Source organism: Crocodylus siamensis, chromosome 13 (assembly GCF_052110815.1).
Source record: "Crocodylus siamensis isolate JL-2025a chromosome 13, ASM5211081v1, whole genome shotgun sequence".
NCBI classification, from domain to species: domain Eukaryota; kingdom Metazoa; phylum Chordata; order Crocodylia; family Crocodylidae; genus Crocodylus; species Crocodylus siamensis.
Window position 1 is genome coordinate 1,295,362 of NC_143407.1, and position 14,987 is coordinate 1,310,348.

The 14,987-nt window shown below is 53.9% G+C and overlaps 1 protein-coding gene across 1 annotated transcript in view; it reads left to right on the forward strand.

Annotated features, from left to right (window-relative positions):
* CTTNBP2NL (CTTNBP2 N-terminal like) overlaps positions 1-14,987 on the forward strand; it is a 73,740-nt gene that overhangs the window by 27,867 nt on the left and 30,886 nt on the right. Inside the window, exons 2-3 of the mRNA XM_090026488.1 lie at positions 3,840-3,934; positions 10,787-10,890. Coding sequence (XP_089882614.1) covers positions 10,837-10,890 — 54 coding nt within the window. The 5' untranslated portion in view covers positions 3,840-3,934; positions 10,787-10,836. The remainder of the gene's footprint in view (positions 1-3,839; positions 3,935-10,786; positions 10,891-14,987) is intronic.

Consider the following 14,987-nt stretch of genomic DNA (forward strand, 5'->3'; position numbering starts at 1 on the left):
ATACTGAGCTCTTCTTGCTTGAGAGAGCTGTAGGTGACAACAGGGCTCAACCCTGATCTCCTCTTGGCCAGTGTGAATGAGGAGCAGCTCTCTCCGGTTGGTTATGATGAGGCATAACCACGCTGGTGCACGCTGCAGCCTAGCGTGTTCCCCTGCCTTCCTCGTGCCTGAGCTAGGACTGAGCTTTGCACCCTGGCACTGTCTGAATCCGTTTGTGCAACACAGCACAGTCCTGTCCCTCCCTTCCCTCCTGTGCTCCTTCTGTGCTGCCCCGCGTGAGAGCTCCTGCAGCCCAGGCGCATTGTTCCCCCGCGCGCTTTTGCCATGAAAAGGCACCGCCATGCCAGGCTTCCCGTTCTGCACTTTTGCTCTCCGTGTTTTATTGCTCCTCCACGGCAGTGTAATATCGTGTGTTTTATGTTGCCCACCTGCAGAGCGTTTTGATTATCCTGGAACCGCTTTGTTGCTGGGGTCTACGTTTGATTTAAGCAGATGCTGGCCGGCTTTGAAGAAGAACGGTTTGAGTGGTGATTAGGAGAGAGGGTGGCAGCCGTGTGTCAAGAAGCCTCTTTCTTCCCTAGATTTCTTTTCTCGGCAGCCATCTCTTTAAACACTCTTTTTTCCTCCTGATTTTTCTGGGTCACTCTCTCTGTTTTATCTGAAGTGAATCTTGAGCGCTCATGGAAGGTGTTTGAGCGACAGCCCTGGAGACCGACTAGCCGTGCGGGGCCTGATCCAGAAGCCAAGTGCCATGGGAGGGAAGGTTTTCACTGATTTCAAAGGGCTGTGCGTCAAGTGTGGCTCCAGCACTGGCTTTACCAAGTGGCTGTATCTGCCCCCGCCCCACCTGTAGGGACCATCACCGAAAGAACGGTCTGCAGGGCTTTCCGGGGTCTCAATCCAAATCCACTCTGGTATCAGTAAGAGAGAAAGAGCACCAGAGGCGGCTCAGTAGTGTGGATTCTGCCAGTGTTACCCGAGTACCTGTCTGCCGAAGACTGTGTGAGAAACTGCTGTACGCACATACATGTGTGTGCAGTTTACTGCACGCATGTAACCACCAAAGCAGGTTCAGGCTACTCGCATCCATTCCAAATTCATGGGTTTTTGTCATGTCTGAGGTCCGGGCTCGTGCAGGACCTGGACTTGGGAGGCTGATACGAAGGCACGGTGTGAGATGCAGCGTTCAGAGCTCATGTGCCAAGGCACCGCTCATGCGTGAGCTGCATGTCTTCACTCTCTCAGCACAGCCTGCCTTCTCTGAGTGTTTTGCAGTCTATCCGCTGTTTGCTGAGCGTGGTCGGTATGCAGCGTTTGATGGGCTCGATGCAGCATTTGAGATGGGTTGGCTAGTTCTGCCTGGGTGCCCAGACCACGTGTGTGATGCACACTTCTCCTTCCCTGACTTGCTGCCCCGTGCACGCTTGCGTTGATGAATTCAGAATCACCGTGGGCAAAAGTAAGGCACCGGTGCAAGGGTCATGCACCAATTAAGTCATTCAAAAATAGGACGTAAACTCTATGGATGGGGTCAATTCAATCGTTACAGGGCCCCGGCAATAGCCCAGGTCGCCAGAGTATCTGTGTACCCAGGTTGGGCCACAGCCCGGGCCGATGGGTTCCTGTGTCTTTGTGGGCTCGGTGATATGGGCTCTTGCCTTTTCCACTGTGGGTTCTTTCCACGCTGGGAGGCCTTCTTGCAAAAGCACGTCTGCTTCCCTGAAACGTCATTTCTGTTCTCAGCGAGGTCTCTGCCTTTCTGCCTGCCTGCCAGGCCCCACACCAAAACACGGACCTTCCACCAGAGCCCGTTAAAATCCATATTTATGGCACGAGAGACATGACAAATAAATCAGCAAAGACATAGGTATTTTCTTTTAGAATGGCCAAAATATGATCTCTATTAACGATTGCAACCTTTCCAGCGTTGCTGCTGCACATACCTCATCATCTGAGCATGCATTCTCCGGTGGATTACACAGATACTGAGCTCAATTTATTTTTCCTTATAATTCACCTATCAAAGCCCAAGAGGATTTATCTGTGCTCAGTCTAGAATTGCCAAGATAACACTCAGCGTTTGCTTTTGCTCTGCTGCTCGTACCCGTTAACATTTCAATTATCAGTTTGGAGCTCTTTGGAGAAAGGAGAGTACCTTAAATCACTTTTCACCAAATCATTAGAATCTATCATCGTAACCTTTTCAGCTCTTCCATGCTGGAATTTTTATCCCTCGGGCTTTTTCTCCCCGAACTCACTAAGCAACAACTGCCGTGTTTATACTTTTTTTCCTTCCCTGTGAAGTCCTGTTCTACTTCAAGGATTAAGCTTTCATCCTTCATTATTAGTTTCTCCTCTGGGCATCTCTTTTCCAGAAACAAAAAAAACCAAGAAGAATTTCTAGGATTTTGCTTTTAAGAGATTATGTTACGCCGCACGTGCGTGTGTGTTTCTCAGCGCCGAGCTTTCAGCGAGTGAAATGTCCGGAACAGACATCGGCAAAGCGAGTGGTGGCTGTTGCAGTAGGAGGGCTAGGGACAGGGGATCCAGCAACGGGCTTCAGGACCTGTTGGCAGCCGAGTGCAAAATTGCCACCGGACCTCATAGTGCAGGTTTGCTTCCTACCAAATGCTCCTTCAGGTGCTGCTGTCCTGCAGCAGACGCCGAGGATGGTTGGTGACGAGGCGAGAGAATGGCACGTGTAGGGAGGCGGCTGCAGAACGGGTTGGCTTTTCATTCCTACCTTTAGGACAGCTGCATCCTCTGTCTGCAGAGCGAAATTTCGGGCAGGTGCCTTCCCCAGCGCGGTCTGCTGCCCTGGGACTTAGAGCAGGGTTTCAGCCTTGTGTTGTCTGTGTCCATGGGGCTGGCTTTCCCCATAATTTACCTCCCATCAGGGACCTCCTTTATCTGCCCTGAGCTAAGAGAACAGAGTAGGCCCTCTCTTGAGCTCCCGGCTGTGTTTGTTGTGCTGGGCCAGTGTTGTCCCCCCACAAGGCACCATCAGGAAAAGAGGAGAAGGAAGAGAAATGGTGGTGAGCTCAGCGAGGGGAGCGGAGAGGGGGAGAGGTGGCAGGCCAGTGCTTTCTGGCTATTCGGCAGGGCTGTGGCCCTGCATTTAGCTGGAAGCCCCAGCTTGAGGCTGAGCTCATGTAGCCTGATATCTCATAGGGCCGTGGGTCCCAGTCTCAGGGAGCTTTCCTGGGGCATCTTTAGGCTCAACATCCTATGGAGAGCTCTGTTCCACCTGCGGTGGCTGACCTATCTGGAGCAGGCCATCCCAGCTCAAGGAGGGATGCTTTTTTAGCATTTGCTGAGCTGTGGTGGAGGGTGTGTAGTGGGTTAGGAGAAGTCCCAGCGGGGCTGGCAATCTCGGGATGGAAAGGCACATTACTGGGATAGCATTTCCCTTGGATGGCCACTGGCACATTGGCATTTTAAAGCCTCCACTGCAGTGACTCTCTGTGTACACCCTACCCCAAGGTCAGGGAGATTTAGCAAAGCCCCATGCAATGAGTGCCTGCACATACTTACCTACCTGGGATACACATGCAATCTCGCTGTGCCCCTCTCCCCCCTCACACAGACAACGTTGTGGGTATTAAAAAGATCACATCTGATTAAACCACTGGTCAGGTCCATAACAGAGCTCACCCAAGAGGCTGAATTCATTTCATCCCCCACGTCTAATTAAAGCCATTAGTGTATTCCTTGCCTTTCAGAGCACATCAAAGCATTCCAAGAGCCAAATCATTACCTTATTTCAAGGCAATTACATAACTTGTAGCATCAATTTATTCTGCCTCCAGCTGTATGCATTTATCGCTGTCTATCATTAGGTGACCTGCGCCATCAAACGCAGCAACCGATGGGGGCTATCAGCTGACGAGGGCCGAAGTGGAGCTGCATGTGAGAAGAAGACCCGGTTCTCAAGGTACAATATGCTCCCTCAGGGCTTGTTTTTGATGGGCACCGAGGGCAAGAGCTGGCTCTGGAACCTGAGCCCAGCTGAGAGAGGGAGCTGCACTCTGGGCACTGGTTTTGGCGGGCAGGGGCATAAGACACCCATTCTCTGTGCCGCCTGCTACCCCCCAGCTTCTAACAACTCCTTGGCCCCTAAGCTGTACTCGGGCCCCATTCATTTATCCCTGCACAGAGTGAAGGTGGAATAAAAGCGTCCGGGCGGGATGGGATGGGTTTTCACATGCGTGCCCATTGCTCTGCACTGCTCTGGAGTGCAAAGGAGCCAGCAGGTTGCGGGGGGAACTGCCATCTGCCTTTTCTGAAGCCCCCCGTGTACTGTAAGATAGGTGTAAAGGGGTTCCGGCCGTTGCATTTGGTGCATTTGCTGGGCACCTTCCTGATCGGGGTGTATTTCTCCCCTGCTGCGGCCGGACATGCGTGAAAGCTGAGGGGGGAGTCCAGACACCAGCACACGTGCAGTGCTGGAGGATCGGCTCCAGGTCTGGTATGACAAACCTTGCCCTCGTGCCACGGGGGAAGCCTCCTTACCCCATCAGGCAGGGGTGGATCGTTGTGGCTGCTCACAGCCGAATTGCAGCGGCACCCACACACTGCAGCCCCAAGCAGGGAGCTGTACAAATAGTGCTGGGGGCACAGTCCGGGCCCCAGAGAGTCTGTGTTCTTCCCGCTGCGGGGAAAGCCCTTTGCTCACAGAGGGTGTCCGACCTCGGAGGGAGAGGGAAAGCCAGGGGCCGACCTGTCTCGGGTGCATGCACGTGTGCGCGCGCGTGTGTGCGCATGCATACGTGTGTGTACGCGCGCGCGCGCGTGTATATGTGCACACCCGGATGCCTTCCCCTCACATAAACACATCTCCAGCAGCTCGCAGCCCCTTCAAGAGCAGAGTTGTGAATTTTCATCTCTCAGCTAATCAACTCGCTGGCTAGTCCAAACTTGTCAGGCGTTTTATCCCTGCCCTGGCAGCCCTCCCTCCGGCCCCCGGGTGACAGCAGACGTTCCCAGCCCTCCCCGGGATGCATCCACCCGCTACAAAAACAAACGTCCCCCCCGCTGGCGATCTTTCCTCGTCAAGCGGGGCTGACCCCGACTCCCCACGGCTCACCCGCCCCACCAGCGTGCTGCCCCACGGCCCCTTGGCGAGACAGGCCTTACAATAACACTGGGGCTGCTCCTCGTGTCCGGTCACAGTTAGTAAAAGGGCCGTGTTTACGGGTAGGGCCAGGAGAGCGGGGGTTCTGTCTAAGCTGGGGGCTTATTAATCGCCGCTTTCCCCTGGTCTTCGGTGACAAAAGATTAATCACTGAGCAGAGCGGGCGCTGCCTGCGAGGCTCCTGCAGACGAGGTGCAGCTGTGCCGAGAGCCGCTTTGCAGGGCTGGCTAAACTGCTGACCCCCGGCCCCCACCATGCTGCCCAGGGAGCCGTCAGCCACACGGCTAGGCCCTCCTGACTGCCCCAAGCTTCAGGCAGGATCCAGGCAGCCGGGGCAGCACCCAGGGCACAGACCAGCTTTCCAGGGGGAAACTGGACCCATGCAGGGACACCTTCTTAATCCCTCTCATATTGTGCAATCCTAGCGCTGGCAACGGGGTGTCCGGGGTGCGTCCACATGTCCCCTCATTCCTAATGGGAGGTGTGCAGGGAGGGGCCCCTTTTGCTCAGCACTGGAGCTGTGGCTGCACTCGAGGCCTGGCTGGAAGGGCCTCTGTGAGGATGCCCCAAGAGAGCTGCTCCCTCCAGCTTGGAGATATCTCACCCCCTTGCAGCTGAAAGACAAGGCGTCTCAGGCGGTGCACCGTGCTCTGCAGGAAGGGGCCGTCAGAGAGACCCGCAACGGGCATCTCACCGCTGAGCAGGGGTGACGTGGCTGCAGGGACCCAGCTCAGCAGAGACCTTTCTGTAGGGAAAGGTGCCTGGTACAGCCGGTCCGGGAGAGGTGCCCACTGCTAGCCCATGCGCCCGTGGACTCAGCTGCTTAAGGAGCTGCATGATCACACGGTCACGCCACAGCTGGCAAAGCAGGCTCAGGGCAGGACACTGGCTCTGCGGGGAGGGCACGAGGAAGCATCTGCCAAAGCTGAGAGACACCACCGCCAGTGTGGGTCTGTCTGTCTGTGTTTGAAGCCTCCCCCAGCGGCGCTGGCGCTGCTGCAGCCCAGGCTGGGGTGGGACAGGGCCTGCTGACACCAACCCCGCAGGGTCCTGGCCAGAGGGCCTTGCACCTGCGCTCAGGGCCAGAATGACTCCAGATTTGGGATCAGGAAGAAATTTTCTCCCGTGGTCAGATTGGTACAGACTGGCAGGGGTTTGCCTTTTTCTGCAGCGGGGCCACGGCCTCTGCCTGGGATCTCTGGAGCGTCTCTGAACCCCCGTTGCGACCGCAGGACGTTGGTGGTCACAGCCCCCCTGCTTTCCCTGGGGCAGGTTCGAGTGTGATGTCTGGTGCTGTACCGGGCTCGACAGTAGTTTTATGAAGAGTTTAGATGACGGAGGTGTTTGGGGTGGTTTGGATCAGGCTGGTCCTGCCTCAGGCAGGGTTGTGGACTTTTCCAACTGGCTTCTTGAGGATCTCCACGGTTATGTCTGACAGTGGGGGTCCAGTGGGGGAGATTCGGAGACGAGCAGAGACCACTGTTGGTGTCTTGACCTGAGCTGCAGCCAGACAAGGGGTAGGCAGGACTCCCCCAGGTGATTTCTGCATCCGACCAAGAAGCTCAGCTTGGGCGAGAGCCACGTCTTCTGCACAGCACAGAGCCCCAGACGGGGCATTTCTGCAGGCCCCAAGCGCTCCATGTAGCTCCGTCCTAGGGGAGCGGGGCTGGAGGAGCCCAGGGCCAGCCCTGCGGCACTCGTGCCAGCACCAGGCAGGGCTGAAGCCCTTGGCAGGACCCTGGCAAGATTGGGAGTGGGTAAACACCCATCTCATGCGTGCGCCGTGCTGGGCACATCAGGCAGGCTGCAGGATGGCGTGCGGGCTAAAGGGGCGAGTGTTCCCATGCCGGCGTGGCTCAGGCTCTTTATTAGTAGCACATGGGCCTATGTAAGGAACATGTAAACACAGCTCTTGGCCGCCGCGTGGGACACGTGCCCATGCTGTGCTCAGCGCAGGGTGAAGCATCTCAGGAGCAGCTCTTCAGCTGGAGCCTGAGTGTGGGAGCGCCGCGCGGCCAACCTGGGGCACGGCTGGCGTACCCGCCCGCCCCCGCCGCAGGGTGGGACCGTGTTCGCTGGGTCACAGCCCAGCGACCAGCCTCCACGCCGCTGCTCGGCCCTTGGTGCCAGCGTGGCGCCCGGCCGCGAGCTGCAGCTGCCTAGTGGCACGCGTGCACCCATGCACACGCATGCATGTGATGTAGCCCCCCCCCCCCCCGCACAGCGGGCTGTGGGGTGCTGCCTGCCTGGCTGGGCTGGGTGCTCCTTCCCAGCTGCAGGGCCCATGGGTGCTGCCCCCTTGCTTCCTCCGAAAACAGGGCCACGAAGCATGAGAGCCCAGCCGGCTGAAGCGTGCTCCCCACTCCCACAACCCCGGGGCTGAACTGGGGCTGGGTGAGGGTCGGGCAGGGGACATTGCCCCCGCCCCGCTACAAAGTAGAGCTGAACCCGGGGCGGGGGGGGGCGGGGGTCCTCTCTCTCTGGGCTTGGATGAAGGCTGGGCGTGGAGTGGGGTGCTCCTGGGCAGGGGATATGCCCCCCGCTCCTGCCCACCCACAAAAGCCCCCCTGCTTGGCCGGGAGGTTGGGGGGCAGGGTCGGGGGGAGGTGCACACAGCCTGTCTGGGGCTAGGTAAGGAATGTGGCCCCCCCAACAATGACTTGGCTGTACTGGGGTGCTGAGCAGAGAATGGAGCACCCCCGTGCTCTCCAAACTAGGACTGAATGGGGACTTTGGAGGGGGGAGTGGGGCCCCTATGGATCTGGGCCCGTGGGTTTGACTGGGGGGGGGAATGCATGAGGCCCACCTGGGGCTGGGTGACGGGTTTGCAGGGGATATTGGGGCTGGGAGGCAGGGTGTTGGGGTGGGATTATGCCAGTCTCCCCAACGCACTAGGGCTTGGCTAGCTGGGGGGGACGTTGGTGCTGAGCTGAAGCTGTTTCCCCCTGCAATTGCACCTGAATTTGGGGGTGTCACAGGGGCTGCAGGCCTGCAGCTGGGGTGTGGGCTGCCGCTGTGCTGCCCAGGGTGGGGGTCCGGGCACCCCGGCTCTGACCCCTCCAGCTGCCGGGCCAAGCTCTTGCGTGCAGTTGCAGTGCTCGGGGCTCGGGTTGCAGGAGCTCTGCGCGGGCAGCCAGGCCTGTTTCGTCTCTGTGCTGAGGCCGCCCTCTCCTGGAGGCCGTGGGGACCACCGCCGCCTCGAGTAGCGCCAGCGCTCTGGGGGGGGGTCTCAGCCTGGCCCCGGTGGTCTGGGCTGCAGGGGGCACGCTGCCAGCGCTCCAGGCTGTGCAGGCATCCAGCAGGTGCCAATTCGTAAGTCATCCGTATAATGTGATGATGAACGATATTTAAATATAAGAACAACACACTCTGGGGGAGATAAATATCAAGATGAGTTTGCTTTTTCTTATTTTCTTTTTGTTTTGATTCTGTATCTTTAGCTGATCCCTACATTCATTTTATCAGCGGCATCCACACAATTACCTCTCCGATCCTTGTATTTATTTTTCGTGGGGAAAAAAAAAAGAGAAGATCAAAGCTATATTAAACTTATATAAAAAAAATTAAATTTATATAAAAATACAGTGCCATGGTAACAAACAAGGCATCAGTTTCCCAAATGAAAAGTTCTCCCTGTTGTGTCAGAAAAATAAAGCATTTTTATATTACCTTGGAAAATGAGGCTGTTAAATCTTATAGAATATAGCATAAGCCCCACTGAAATGCTGAGAAAGCCGATTCAAGTGGAGCTAGAGTGCTGAAGGATGAAAAAGAAATACGTAAGAACTGAACTGAAAATTGCTTGATCAGAAAAACGGTTCCTTCAAACATCCCCAGAGCGCTGATCTCATATGGCTCATTCCAGGGTCATCAAATAAAATTGGGCACTTTTCATCCACAGGTGAAATGCTTGTCAAATACAAGAGGTACTTTTTCAGCCGGGAAGTTGAGTTGACGTGACTCCAGTTACTGACAGATCGAGTGACTTGATCACAGCAGCAGAGAGTCGGGGCGGAGCCCAGCTGCTGAACTTCTCTCCAGCTGCAACCATCGGACCGCGGCAGGAATCGTCCGGAGGGGAAGGAAGCAGCAGGAGCTAACAGTTAAACACTGGGCCTCCCCGTGTCCCATCTCCAGAAGTCCTCAGCCCCCAAAGACATGGAGCAGGCAGCGGCAGTTCATCTTCCTCCATGTGATTTGTGCCATGACGTGATGCAGAGGAAGCTCCTTGTGTCCTTCCTGTCCTTGCCCTGGGTCCAGAGACTGCTGGTTCATGCTAGTTAGGGACAGCTGCCCTTGAGCAACCGGGGGGAGACCTCCTCATCCTTCTCAGTGACAAACCGCGCTGACCCCTTCACCTTGGCTGCTGGACGGTTGTTAGATTCAAGCCAATGACCTAAGAGTGAATGGCCCTGTCATCTATTACCCCTCCCCATGAGCTATCCAGGGCCCATCAGAAACCTCTTTTATGCGCCATACAAAGGAAGGGGTCACCTGGGCAATTTCGGTGCGATCAAGTTCGCAAGGAGAGAGGCTGCCAAAAGGATTTTTTTCCCCCTCTGCACATGTGCTGGAAGACTAAGGCTTTGTTTGCTTATATACTACTAAATATTTCTGTCTAATGTTTCAAGCTTGTTTCTCCCAGGTGTAATTGGGCTCTGGATAAGCAAACAAATAAAGGAGTTTATGGCTCCATTTGAGCATTCACTTCTTTAACAAGAAACAAAAACCCTAAACCTTAAAAGGAAGGAGGAATTTTTTAAAAGCAAAGTGTGGCCCTAACTTCTTCCTTAAGCAGCCCTGCCTGTTTTATGAGGCTGTATCAGGCCACAGCATTGAGTGGGAGAAAAACAGAGCCGCAAACAAAAATATATTGTTATTGTGGCAGAGTTTCTGGAACGAGGCTGTAATAGATCCTGTGCAAGAAGCCCCCCGGAGCCCGCAGCCACGTGCTGGCAAAAATGCCACGCGCATGGAAGCGGGGATGTCGTATGGTCTTTAAGGAGGAGCTCGCAGGAAGGAGGTCTGGATCTCGTCCCAGCCAGTTTCCCGTTTCAGCATTGTCACAGACGTCCTTGCTATCTGTCTGCATTCATGTTTTATTCTCTCTTGTTGGTGACACCTCCCTAGAAGCTGCTTTTCCTGCCCATTTTTGCTTTTCCCTTTGGCACCTGATGTGAATGCTCCTGTTCACAGTAACAGAAGAGCTGAGCCGTCTTTCGTGGCTCACGGATAGTTTCATCTCCATCTCTTTGTGTGTCATCTGTGTGCAGTCAGGCCCTTCGTCTCTCTGGGATGGGGTCCCTCAGCTCTCCTATTTTTACAGCACACCCAGGGGTACCACCCCTTGGGATCAACCTATACTGCAAATCCTTTTAAAATTCAGTTTCTGCATCGCCTCCCTGTGAGAGTGTGACCAGTGGGTGAACGTGGCGACCCATCAGTTTTCTTATAAGCCGGTATTTAATTGCAACAATAGGAGTAAGGCCAGTCTCCAAGAAGGATGCTGAGCAGTTTGTATACAGGTCTGTCTGACCCTGGGGCCCCAAGCTCCAGCAGCAGGTCTGGCGGTTCCACAGCAGCCTTCACTTCGTTTTCCTCACTGTCCTTCAAGTTAAACCTGATGAAATGTCTTTGTTTTCTATCTCCCAGGCCGACACAAGCCAGCTGGGCAGCTCGGCGGGGTGACTGAGCTGGACTACATGATGAACGGAGCTCTGGTCCACACCTGCTGGCAGACACGTTGTGAGACAGTGGTAGGTAACCCCGCACCCTTCCCGGGTATGTTTCCAGACGAACAGGCTGGGCTGGGGGGTAATGCAATACACGCAGACAGCTAACAGCACAATGGCCTAGTTGCGGCAGCGTGTTTGTCACCTCCAAATCTGCCAGGCTCACCTATCTTCCGGTCTTTTTGGGGAGCCCGACTGAAATGCACACAGCTCCATTACTGCAAGGAACTGTATGAATGCCTGTGCTTCAAATGCTCCGAGGATTGGCAAGGTGAGGGTGCTTGCAAGACTCATCTCCTCTTAGAATAATACTGGCTGATATTTAAAATATGATGTCTATTTAAAATATGGCAGGGCTGTGCAGAGACTGTGGGGCCTGTGTTGTGTTCTGGCTCTGCCATTGCCTCTGTGATGACTTTTGGCCAAATCATGTAAACCCTGTGCATCAATACAAGCATCTGTAAAATGGAGGTGCTCTGTTCTCTTCCCACATGACATTCATGAGCTCCTTGTACTCTGTGAGGAAGGAGCTTTGGGGAAGGTCAAAAATGATCATACTATCACATGGAGATAACATGGTGTTTGTCAGCCACCGCGATCCTTGCACTTCTTCACCCCATCTCCACGTCTCTTGTTAATGGCCTTCAGTCATGAGGCCGCATCTGAAATCTAGATTCCAGGCTCCCCAGGTGATGCCACAGTCCTCTAGGTTACCTGTGCAATGGCCAGTGCCCTGCCCAGGGCTGTAACTACTGTAGTAGCAGCAAGGCAGCTGGAGCATGGCATGAACAGCCAAGGCTGGGAGAGCCGCGTCGCCCTGCCAAGCCTGATCGTTCCCTGCTGCAGGCTCTTTGCTGGGATCGTGGAGCAGAGCGGGAGTTGGATGCGTATCCACGTGAAGTATAGAGCCTGTTAACTACACCTCCAGGCTTGCCGTGCGGTGCCCTCGAAGAAGCATGGCCAGCAGCCCAGCACCGTGCTTAGCTTTGGGTGTTCTGCGTGTTAACAGCCAAAGGCAGTAAATCTAGAGCCACACGGGCCTCACTGGTGAGACTAATCCCAGCACAGTCCAGGCTCCAGCTGCTTGCAGTGTGGGTGGAGGGCTGCGTGTAGCAGTGCTCTGCTAGGATGCCATTTCCTTCCAGGGCAAAGCAACACAGGTGTCCCTCCCGTCTAGCAAGGGCTAGTCGCCCCTGGGTCTTTGCCTTTTGACTGCTCTGGCTTCATCAGACTTCTCTTCAAGTCTCAGCATGGAGACGTAGCTTTGGTGCCAGCTGCTCTGTGATGTAATTCAGGCTTTTACGACCTGTAAGTGTTCAATGTGGGGCTAATCAGTCATCACCTGCATGCAGGGTCTTTTCTGCACAAAGGCTGCCTTTCTCCTTCCATTTCCAGGAAGGGGGTTGCATGGCAAGCATCGGGAAAAGACACGAGTGACCAGTAAACCTTGTCAGCAAGAAAACATCTGCTGACTTTGGCAGCAGAGCAGTACTTTGGTGGCAACTACAGTCAGTTGTAAATGAGTTGATTTTGGTGTGCAGGATGGTAGACCTTAGGAACGCACATTCTTTTACTATGCGTATCTAAAATAAATTGTCACCTCCTGCACGTACAGCAATCTCTCAGCAACCTCCTCTTCATAAACGCCCTCTGACTAGCTTTTCCCTTTGCCAGTTTTCTATAAGATGGGAGCGCATGGCCTCGGCTCTCCTCAAATCAGTGGGACTCCGGTGTGTAAGTGCCTTGGAGAATCTGGGCCTGAGGGCTCCAGACATGTCCGATGCCTTTAGTCCCAGTACTTGCACTGTTCTGGTCATGTAGCTGTGTGATAGGAATTGCTGTATCGCTTCACTTCCCTAGGAAAGTGAATGCATGGAGCATCCTCCTTGTGTGATACTAAGTTTATTGAATGCAGGCATGTAAGACTGTGACCTTTCAGCTTGGAGCAATTTTTTTTGGTCCAGGTTTTAGCCTTCTGAAAGATATACATGTGTGACCACAAGAGTGCCTGTCACTGCCTCGCTGTGGAGGGGGTGCAGATGGGTTACAGTTCTTGTGATCCCTCAACTTTTGTCTCTCAAAAGAGCAGTGATTGAAGCGTAAGGGATCCATGAGGTGTAGCTGAGGATGAGGGGTTTGATGCCTTGTACCTGGAAGGGGCAGCTCGGTGTGATGCAAAGTTCATTTTTGTTATGTGTTAAAAGGGAGCAAGATCTAACGGCTGGAGAGGGTCAGTGCCTGAGCTCTGCTTCTCCGTGCCACCCCGGGCAAATCCTCTCAAATCTGTTTCCCAGCTGCAGTGATTTCAAAGTGCCTAATCCATGCCCTCTAGTGGCTTATAACTGACTGGGAATAGAGATATTTATCCCTCCTTCTTTGACTGTGTCACGGTGGTTGTTTTTTCCTTTTTAGTGACTAACCAGTGAAAGAGGCCAGCTTCACAGCCTTAGAAAGTCAAAGCCTCTGGCAGAACAAGAGGCTTGCTTCTCTGCCCGCCGTTAGCAGGGATATTTGGGGATGAGGGGGAATACAGTGCAGCCGGAGCTTTCTGCCACAGGGTGGAGCTGCCTTGGCACAAATGGGCTGCAGACATCACTCCTAGGGTTTGTAAGCAACTAACCAGGCTTTTGTCGCAGAGTGAATGGGGACTGAATAGCTCAGCAGGTGCTTGTCCCTGTCCACACGGACTTTTAAGGTTGTTAGCAGGGGTGTAGGTTGTAGCCATGTTGGTCCAAGGACATCGGCAGACAAGGTTCTTTGGGTTAATCTGATGTCTTTTATTAGACCAACTCAAATAGCTGGAAAAATTCTTCTTTGCACGCTTTCGGCTATAAATACCCATCGTAAATCTGATATCTTTTATTAGATCAACTCAAGTTGTTGGAAAAGAAGAATTTTTCCAACAACTTGAGTTGGTCTCATGAAAGGTTGTTTGCATGATTTCTCCAGAGCTTTGCCAAATACGCCGCAGACCTAGGATCATAGGGAAGGGACCCTGCAAGGTCACCTAGGCCGGCCCCCCTGCTCAAGGCAGTTATACCTTAATGCTGCACTCCTTCTGTACCTCCAGTTTGATGAAGGGAGAGCTTGAACCTCAGCTGCGCAGCCTAGGATGAGAGATGGCAGCTGAAGACTGCATGCAGGCTGGGGAAGCACAAGGCAACCATGTCTCAGTGCACCAGCTGCCTGAACAGTTGTACCGGTCAGGTAATGGTCTGGTAACGATGCCTACTGCCCAGAAGAGGTCACAAGGGTTAATCAGGGTGTGTTGCCTCAGGACTGAGATCAGGCCACCAGAAAATGCTGGTCTTGTTATTCTCATCATTAGAGGAAAGCTGTCACCTGACCATCGGGACTGGGAGCTGTTCTGTGGTGCACGCACATGAACAGCCCTGCATAACTGCCCAGCACGTGCTGCAAAGGAGAGAGGCTTTTCCTGACTAAGCAGTCAGTGCACAATGGAGCGCTCCCCTATCTCCGCATTACCGCTGCCTTTCGGCTGTTCTAGTACCATCCTGTGCTCTTCTTTTCATAAAATGTCATGAGTGTCATCAAATGCCCCAGGGTGCTTTTGTGTGGCTATAGAGAATGAGACAAGCTTTGCTTTACCACCTGTGTAAGCCTGCTAAGTCCTTCTCAGACTTCACCATCATCCTGAAAAACACCCACACGGGCCTTCAGCGCTCTCACCTCTACATCCAGGCTGAAGCTCAATGCAGGAGAGCACAGGGATGGCTTGTTATTTCAAGTACAGTCTACAACCCAGGGATCCAGGTTGTGGCCGTATTGGTCCAGAGGGAAAAGCAATCAGGATTCGTGGTAGAGATGATATCTTTTATTAGAGCAACTAGAGCAAATTTTTTTTTTGCAAAAATCTAGTTGGTCTAGTGAAAGATATCACCTCTACCACGAGTCCTGATCTGCAGCCCAGGGAATTCGTCTCTACCAACTCCTTCCAGAAGTCACTTATGCTCATTATGCCTTGTGCCCATCTCCCATCATCTCTCTGCCTCGTGTGCTTAGGCTGTATGCATTTTGGGTCGGGACTGTCTCTTACAACGGGACTGTACGGCACCTTGACCCATGCAAGGGGCAAGGATTGTTGCGGGTGGTATCTTTTA